At 42.6% G+C, this 9,742-nt stretch overlaps 1 protein-coding gene across 1 annotated transcript in view; it reads right to left on the bottom strand.

Annotated features, from left to right (window-relative positions):
* Positions 1 to 356: 356 nt before the first annotated feature.
* RPA1 (replication protein A1) overlaps positions 357 to 9,742 on the bottom strand; it is a 76,327-nt gene continuing 66,941 nt past the window's right edge. Inside the window, exons 15-17 of the mRNA XM_025476144.3 lie at positions 8,969 to 9,076; positions 2,818 to 2,904; positions 357 to 1,374 (exon numbers count right to left, since the gene is read on the bottom strand). Coding sequence (XP_025331929.3) covers positions 1,270 to 1,374; positions 2,818 to 2,904; positions 8,969 to 9,076 — 300 coding nt within the window. The 3' untranslated portion in view covers positions 357 to 1,269. The remainder of the gene's footprint in view (positions 1,375 to 2,817; positions 2,905 to 8,968; positions 9,077 to 9,742) is intronic.

The following is a 9,742-nucleotide window of genomic DNA, read 5'->3' as shown; positions in this document are numbered from 1 at the left end:
GCTCTTGCTGACTTAAAAGCCTAGTAGCATAATTACTGTTTTCTTACTAGCTCACTGTCTGTACACATTTCAAAGCCTGGTTGGTGTTAGACTGCTGTGTAAACATCAATAAAATCCCAAAGTGCCAGATCATCAGCATTCTTGGTCACAATGGCTTTTTGTTTTTAGTGTTTTTGTTCTTTTAAAGATGCATTTGAGGGTTGCAAACATTAGGATGAATGATCTCTATGACTTGGACTAATCTTTGAGTCTGTAATGAGTTAACATCTCCCCCAAGTGAACATTTATTATGAAGGCTAATTAATTGCTTCCCAGTTACAAGAACCCTTTGCATTCAAAGAAAGTAGAAAGTAGGATTCACACACAGAGAACATTCTGTTTATTTAAACAAAGCAGAGGAAACAAAGGGCTCCTTCCTTCAAAATCCCTTCTATTTAACATAGCTTCAATCAAGAAATGAAACATATAAATGCAAGAAATATGTACAGGTAGAAAAAAATGTGCATTCACCAGCCAAAATGCAACATTAATTGAAACGAAAACTAAAACAATGCTTTGTAGTTGCCCGGATGTCCCTGTGGGACAGCAAGTCAATGCTTATCAGCCTTCCTCAGACGAGACAATTTTGATTAATATCAGACCCATCTGACTTAGTCTATTAAACCCTGAAGGAGGGATATTCTTCAGATATAAAAGATAAGTTTTTTGATTAATAATTCTACCCTATTGCCATCCAAGTATTTACAACTATGTGGCACCTCTAGAAAGAGCGAAACTTTGAATTCTAGAAAGACACACTTACTGAAGTACAGGTTCTGCACGACCAATTTTGGGCTCTCCCTCCTGAGAAGGAACCCAGGTCTCAAGGGTGTCATCACTGGAGAAGCTAGTTACATAATTTATTTCACCGTCTGCAAAGTTAGGGTCAATTACTTGTGACATAATTTCTGATTGAAGATAATGAAATCTTAGTAAAACTGACAAAAGCCTGAAGACAGAGGGAGAGAATGGCACTACACTATCCACCAGCTGACCTGCCAGGTCTGACAGTTTACCCGACAGTCGCCTGAGCACATTTCTCTTTGCCTGTGTCAACAGGTACCAGTGGGCTCCAAGCTGCACTGATGGGAGGAAAGCGCTTTGTCCCCTGTGGAGAGGCCCTCTGCTCCACTGTGTAGCTAACGTGGAAATGTCCCACAGGAGTGGGAAAGAATCGGTTTCATTTCAGCTCTGTTTTTTCAAACTTCTGCCCCATCAGCTCTGGTCTTCTCACATTAGTGCGTTTCTCCTGATGTTCATGATCAGCCTTCTACCATATTCTCTGTAGTCCACGGGCTTCACGTCCATCACAGTGGCCTTAATTCGAGACTCATCCTTTGAGAAGAGAAAAGCAGTTTGTGAATGGAGGAAAGCCTGTGGCATGGAGCAGTGGTGCTAACCCCCTTTGCTTTAGAGGTTTCAATGATCTCAGCGAGAGAAAACACAAAGACATGCTGGATTTAGTGTTTAGTAATTCCAATACAGAAAAAAATCATGAGTGAAAGCCAAGTTCAGAACTTCTGGAGCTGGGAGAGAGGACAGAAGCCTCTCTTCATTCAGCAGAGTCCCCTTTTTGTCCTTCCCTCATGCTCCCAGGTCTCAGAAACCTCAAATCCAAATGGGATGGGCCTTAGCAGGTTTATTTTCTTTGCAGAGGGGGGAAATAGGAGCCCAGAGAAGATAAGTGACTTGCCTAAAAGCCACACAGCTAATTCTGAAAACAAAAGTAGAGGAGGAAGACTTGGTCTGGGTGCCATCCCAGCTCTGTGGGAGACCACCTCTGCACCTCACCTTCCCTGTCCACATCATGAGAGGACTGCATGACCTTTCGAGCTGTCCCCTGCTCCCACCTCAACATGACACTCTAGCACAGACACTTGACTTGACACTACCTCATTCAAGGTCTACAGAAACAAACAAACCTGGCAGGAACTAAGGTTAAAGTGTAATGATAAAACAGAATGAGGAGACCCTAAAACAAGCAGAGAGGTTTTCAGAACTCTCCCTCTTTGCTCATTCATCAGGACTGAACAGTGCCTTTATTTTAGAGGCAGGATGAGGTGATGCCCAGAAAAAGTGCACAGTCTAATTCAGGGGTTCACGCACTGTCATGTATATGTGCTCAGTAATTACGACAAAGTGCCATTTCTAAGAATGGAAAAGAGCAAATCTCTGAAGCTGGGGGCTGGAATCTTAGTTCTGCCATTTGCTGGCATATGCAAAGTACTTATTCTCTACATGCCTCCATGTTTTCAGTGGTAAAATGGGGCTAACAGTCATTCCTCCATATGGGTTACTGCCAGGATCAAGTGAGATAGTAGATGTAAAGGGCATAGAATAGTAACTGGCAGACAGTAAGTGCTCAATAAATGCAGTTACTGTAGGACTATACAATTATATGATGCTATAGGCAACTTGAATAAGTTTTAAGGTTATTTTAACTTTGTTCGGTCTTTGTTTTGTATATGAACCCTAGGGCCTAAACCTCACAGGAGTCCACCAAACATCTGACCATTCTTTGTCACTACACCAACAAAACCCCCAGGTTGTAACCGAAGAACCATGCAGCATTTCCCTCTAGATGCTTGACACTAAACAAAATACTTGACCTCTCTAGGTTCGTTTCCTCAGTGCTGGGAAGATTCAATGAGTAATAAATGCAGGGCGGTAAGCACACTGTAAGCAATTAAGTGACAGCTAACACTGTACTGTTGCTGTGAGTGACAAATAGTAGCTTCCCACTGCTAACCCTTCTGCAACCCAGCAGACCCCACTTACGTTGTAGGTCTCTAGTTTCACCCTGATCCTGAATGTGAAAGATCGGAAGTTGGCATTCTGGAAAACTTCCTCAAATGCTTGCTCGTTCTGCAAAAACAAATGTAGAACTTTAGGCATGGAAGCTACCAGACCATTTGAAAATATCCACTAAGATTCTTTTTTAAAAAGATTTTTATTGGGATCCCTGGGTGGCGCAGCAGTTTGGCGCCTGCCTTTGGCCCAGGGCGCGATCCTGGGGACCTGGGATCGAATCCCACGTCGGGTTCCCGGTGCATGGAGCCTGCTTTTCCCTCTGCCTGTGTCTCTGCCTCTCTCTCTCTCTGTGTGACTATCACAAATAAATAAAAATTAAATAATAAATAAAACATTTAAAAAAAATAAAAAGATTTTTATTTATTCTGAGAGACAGGCAGAGACATAGGCAGAGGAGAAGAGGCTCCCTGTGGGGAGCCTGATGCGGGATTTGATCCCCCGGACTCCAGCGGACTCCGGGATCATAACCTGAGCCAAAGGCAGATGCTCAACCACTAAGCCACCAAGGTGCCCCCCTCCATTAAGACTTTTGAAGGGGCACCTGGCTGGCTCAGTCAGATCATGCAACACTTTTTCTTTTTAAAAATATATATTTTATTTATTCATGAGAGACACAGAGATAGATGCAGAGACACAGGCAGAGGAAGAAGCAGGCCCCTTGTAGGGAGCCCGATGCAGGACTTGATTCCCAGATCTGGAGATTATGCGGAGCTGAAGGCAGATGCTAAACTGTTGAGCCACCTAGGCATCCCAAGCATGCAACTCTTGATCTCGAGATTGTAGGTTTGAGCCCCATGTGGGGTGTAAGATTACTTAAAAATAAAATCTTTAAAAAGGAAAAAAAAGATTTTTGGAAAGTCTTTTGGGGGGTTCCTGGGGGGCTCAGATGGTTAATCGTCTGCCTTTAGCTTGGGTCATGATCCCCGGTTCCTGGGATCAAGCTCTACATTGGCTTCCCTCCCCAGTGGGGAGCCTGCTGCTCCCTCTCCCTCTGCTGTTCCCTTTCTTTCTGCTGCTCCACCTGCTTGTGCACGCACTCTGTCAAACAAATAAACAAACAAATAAATCAATCTTTGAGAGACACAGAGAAGACAGAGACATAGGTAGAGGGAGAAGTAGGCTCCTCACAGGGAACCCAATGCTGGACTCAATCCCGGAACCCCAGGATCACGCCTTGAGTTTTTTTTTTTTTTTTTTTTTAATTTATTTATGATAGGCACACACAAAGAGAGAGAGAGAGAGACAGAGACAGAGGCAGAGGGAGAAGCAGGCTCCATGCACCAGGAGCCCGATGTGGGACTCGATCCCAGGTCTCCAGGATCCCGCCCTGGGCCAAAGGCAGGCGCTAAACCGCTGTGCCACCCAGGGATCCCATGCCCTGAGTTTTCAAAGGCAGACTCTCAACTGCTGAGCCACCCAGGCGTCCCAATAAAAAAATAATCTAAAAAAACAAAAAAAAACCCCAAAAACAAAAAAACCCACCAAAAAAATTTTTTTAAAACATTTAAAAAAAATTTTTATTTATTTATGATAGTCACACAGAGAGAGAGAGAGAGAGGGAGAGAGAGGCAGAGACATAGGCAGAGGGAGAAGCAGGCTCCATGCACCAGGAGCCCGATGTGGGATTCGATCCCGGGTCTCCAGGATCGCGCCCTGGGCCAAAGGCAGGCGCTAAACCGCTGCACCACCCAGGGATCCCCCCAAAAAACTTTTGAGAAAAATCTCTCTCAAAAATTTATTGTCCCTAGTGGTTTAAATTAGTTGGGAATGACTAATCTACAAATGACATTTCATTACATAAAACTGTTTAGGTAGAATTTTATTTAAAAATGAAAATACTATACCTATTCCCAGTCAAATTCACAGAGACAGAAAGTAGAATGGTTGCTAGGAGAAGGGGAAGGGGTAACGGAGATTTAGTATTTTTTTTTTAATTTTAAAAGATTTTATTTATTTATTCATGAGAAACACACAGAGAGAGAGAGGGAGAGAGAGAGAGAGGCACAGGCACAGGCAGAGGGAGAAGCAGGCTCCATGTAGGGAGCCCAACATGGGACTGGATCCCAGGTCTCCAGGATCACACCCCAGCCTGAGGGTGGCGCTAAACCTCTGAGCCACCTGGGCTGGGCTGCCCGAGATTTAGTACTTAATGAGCATACTGAATTTAGACTTCGAAATAGTTAAAATGGTAAATTTTATGTTATGTATATTTCACCATAATAATAACTTAAACCACAAAACACATTCCTAAACTTTAAAATTCTGTGATGGAATAGATCTGAGGGATCCCTGGGTGGCGCAGCGGTTTGGTGCCTGCCTTTGGCCCAGGGCGCGATCCTGAAGACCCGGGATCGAATCCCACGTCGGGCTACCGGTGCATGGAGCCTGCTTCTCCCTCTGCCTGTGTCTCTGCCTCTCTCTCTCTCTCTCTGTGTGTATCATAAATAAATAAAAATTTATTAAAAGAAAAAAAAAGGAATAGATCTGAGGCTCAGCATCTTCATCATAAATTAAGAACTGAGAGAGGGGTACCTGGCTGACTCAGTAGGGGGAGCATGTGACTCTTGATCTCAGGGTGGTGAGTTTGAGCTCCACGCCAGATATAGAGATTTGCTTAAAAATAAAATCTTGGGATCCCTGGGTGGCTTTTTAAAGATTTTATTTATTCAAGAGAGACACAGAGAGAGGCAGAGACAGGCAGAGGGAGAAGCAGGCTCCCTGTGAGGAGCCTGATGCAGGACTTGATCCCAGGACCCTGGGATCACAACTTGAGCCTAAGGCAGATGCTCAACCACTGAGCCACCCAGAGGTCTCCTTTTTTTACCTTTTTTTTTTTAATATATATTTTAAAATATTTTATTTATGTATTCATAGAGACACAGAGAGAGAGAGAGGCAAAGACACAGGCAGAGGGAGAAGCAGGCTCCATGCAGAGAGCCCGACGTGGGACTCGATCCAGGGTCTCCAGGATCACACCCTGGGCTGCAGGCGGCGCTAAACCGCTGCGCCACCGGGGCTGCCCTACCTTTTTTTTTTTAAAAGTAATCTCTACACCCAGTGTAGGGCTTGAATTCATGACCCCAAAATCAAGAGTCACATATTCCACCAAATGAGCCAGCCAAGTGTCAAACTAATTAAGCTCTTTTATAAGAAAATTAAAAAATCTGGTAGAATTTTTTTAAAAAAATGTATTATTTATTTTAGATAGAAAGAGCATGAGTAGGGGATGGGGTGGGGAGACAGAGGGAGAAGCAGACTCCCCACTGAGCAGGGAGCCTGATGTGGGTCTCGATCCCAGGACACTGGGATCATGACCTGAGCCAAGGCAGATGCTTAGCTGAGTCACCCAGGGGCCCCAGAGACAGTATTTTATATAAATATGCATAAAATAAATTTGTAATAACTTTATATAAAATTAATAGTTCATGTCAGCCAAGTATTGTCTTTTCAAGCCACATGGAACATGAAAATGGCTTTGTTACACAGAACTTTTATGTAAAAGTTACTTCAGATACACCCATAAAGTCCTCTGGGCTTTCAGATGTGTAAATAAAACAATGTGTTAAATCTTAAGAAAATTATACCAGTTGCCATTATTCTTCAAGATTAAAGAAAGCATGAAGCACATACTCCAAGAATACCATGGTTCCTGAAGGAAGAGTTTCTGTATGTCCTCATTCACCAGCAGTAAAAATAGTCAAATGTAGTAAGTTCATAAAAAACCCTGAAAAGCTGCCTTGAGCCTTAAAATCTGATATGAAAATAAAGAACAGGCAAAACAGATAAAAGATAACCATCATACTTTAAAGTCAATTCCAGTTATTTCTATAAAAGGGCTTGTTGGCATTATTTTCAGAGATCTTGTAATTTTAAAAAGGTGTGTGTGTGTGTGTGTATGTGTGTGTGTGTTTCAGGGTGGGGGAAGCCAAATGGACAAACTGAAGACAACACACCAAATAAACGACAAATGTTTGTTTCTTAGTGGTGTGTGTGTGTTTTTTCCTTAGTTTTTATAAGTTTTCTAACCAATGTGGAGGAAGTAGGGGAAAGATCTATAGGATAGATGCTAATTTGTGTGGCCCAGAAAACACAGCTTTCATTGACCATCTTTTTTTTTTTTTTTAATTTTTTAAAATTTTTATTTATTTATGATAGTCACAGAGAGAGAGAGAGAGAGAGAGAGAGAGAGGCAGAGACATAGGCAGAGGGAGAAGCAGGCTCCATGCACCGGGAGCCCGATGTGGGATTCGATCCCGGGTCTCCAGAATCGCGCGCTGGGCCAAAGGCAGGCGCCAAACCACTGCGCCACCCAGGGATCCCTCATTGACCATCTTTATACATTTTTCTTTTTTTTTTTTAATGTTTTTTCCTTCTTTAATTTATTGATGTGGTGAGTTATATTGATTGACTTTTTTTTTTTTTTAAGATTTTATTTATTTATTCATGATAGACACACAGAGAGGGAAAGAGAGGCAGAGACATAGGCAGAGGGAGAAGCAGGCTCCATGCAGGGAGCCTGATGTGGGACTCAATCCTGGGTCTCCAGGATCCGGCCCTGGGCTGAAGGCGGCACTAAACTGCTGAGCCACCCGGGCTGCCCTTCATACATTTTTCTTTTTTTTTTTTAGTAGGTACTATTCTTTTTTTTTTTTTTTAATTTTTTTTTAAAATTTTATTTATTTATGATAGTCACAGAGAGAGAGAGAGAGAGAGAGAGAGGCAGAGACACAGGCAGAGGGAGAAGCAGGCTCCATGCACCGGGAGCCCGACGTGGGATTCGATCCCGGGTCTCCAGGATTGCGCCCTGGGCCAAAGGCAGGCGCTAAACTGCTGCGCCACCCAGGGATCCCCCTTTATACATTCTTCTTAAACAATTTTACTTATTTGAGAGAGAGTGAGAGAGCTCAAGCATGGGCACAAGCACAGGGAGGGGCAGAGAGGGAAAAGCAGGATCCCCAATGAGCAGGGAGCCCCCCAGAAACCTGAGATCATGCATGACCTCAGCCAAAGGCAGATGCTTAACCAAATGAGCCACCCAGGCGCCCCCATCTTTACACTTTTTATTTGAGTATCTTTCCTACATTTATAATACAATATAATAAATTACATAATTAGTAATTTATTCCCTACATATGTGAAAATACAAATTCATAAAAATGAAATGGATAAAGTTATCTTATGAAAGTTACTTTGTGGGACACCTGGGTGGCTCAGCAGTTGAGTGTCTGCCTTCGGCTCAGGGCGTGATCCTGGAGCACCGGGATGGAGTCCCACATCGGGCTCCCTGCGTGGAGCCTGCTTCTCCCTCTGCCTATGTCTCTGCCTCTCTCTCTCTCTGTCTCTAATGAATAAATAAATAAAATCTTAAAAAAAAAAAAAAAGTTATTTCTTAAGAGAGAAATCTCTGCATCTGAAGAGCCGGAGTAGCAAGTACCTGTATGTGAATTTAAACCAGGATTTGGGCAGCCCCAGTGACGCAGTTTAGTGCCGCCTGCAGCCTGGGGCGTGATCCTGGAGACCGGGGATCGAGTCCCACATCGGGCTCCCTGCATGGAGCCTGCTTCTCCCTCTGCCTGTGTCTCTGCCTCTCTCTCTGTGTGTGTCTCTATGAATAAGTAAATAAAATCTTAAAAAAAACCCACAAGATTTGACTCAACTTTACAGGAAGGTGTTTATTATGTTAAAAGGGCACATCTGTACTTCAGAAGATACCTTCCAGATCTCAAGTGATTGTAGGCACATCAACTTTAGTGTACTAACCGTACAGGAGAAATGAGTGGTTTATACTTGCAAAGTGCTATTTTTAAAGCACTTTTTTTTTTTTAAAGCAGGCTCCACGCCCCAACATGGGGCCTAAACTCACAACCCTGAGATTAAGAGTTGCATGCTCTACCAAGTGAGTCAGCCAGGTGCACCTAAAGCACTTTTCTATACATTACTTGATTACTCATTGTTAGCACACCCAAAGTGGACAAAATTTGACAGAATCAGATGAACCTTCAAATAAGCATCAGACCGAGAAACTATACACAACACCCAAAAGAAATTTTAAAAAATTACAGAGCCAAAAAGGGCGTTATTGGCAACTGTTATAGTAATAATAAAAGATGAGGCCAACCTTCTCTTTTAATTCCCCAAGATAAGCAGTATTTTGTCCAATGATGGCCTCTGCAGACTCCTGGAAACAAGTGACCCACTGATTCTCTTGAAAATCAGCAATATTTACCTAAAAAACACATTATATATTAATTTAGCCAAGAAATAATAAAGGAAGACATACTCAGAAGACTGGAAGATTAATTTTTCCATTCACTAAAATAATCCCCAGGGAAAAACCATTACCACTCTGTATGCCATATTATTCCCAAACAATGTGGAAAGGATCGCAGAGATAAGTTTAAAGTGTACTGCAAAGGCATGATATGCTGTGAATATGTGATTTCAGATCTCAGTTGAGATAACAATCCAACTAAACTTCCTTGCCTCCAGCCATGAGGCCCTTTGGACAAAAGGTTTGAATAAGCCTCCAAAGTGTGAGGGCAGGTTCTCTGCATTTTTAACTACACATCCTAGTGTCCCATAAGACTAGTTCCAGCAACTTTCCCAGCAACAGAAATGAGTGCTCAAGTGTCTCCAACTGGACCACTGTAAAATTAAATGGGGGAGAGTCAGGGAAGAAAGTGGATCACACAGAATCCAGTTGCTAAAGTAAAAGTCTTAGTACAAATAAGAAAGCAAAGTTCTTTTTTTTTTTTTTTTTTTTAATTTATCATTTGATGATCTACATATTTGCTTGGCATACACATGGAGCTTTAGTATCAAAGATTATGATGGAAAAAATGGCGGACAAGAAAATTAAAGACATTCCCATATATGAGAGAATATATCACCC

Source organism: Canis lupus, chromosome 9 (assembly GCF_003254725.2).
Source record: "Canis lupus dingo isolate Sandy chromosome 9, ASM325472v2, whole genome shotgun sequence".
NCBI lineage: Eukaryota > Metazoa > Chordata > Mammalia > Carnivora > Canidae > Canis > Canis lupus.
The sequence above is the reverse complement of the archived record's forward strand: the minus strand, read 5'-3'. Positions and strand labels throughout refer to the sequence as shown.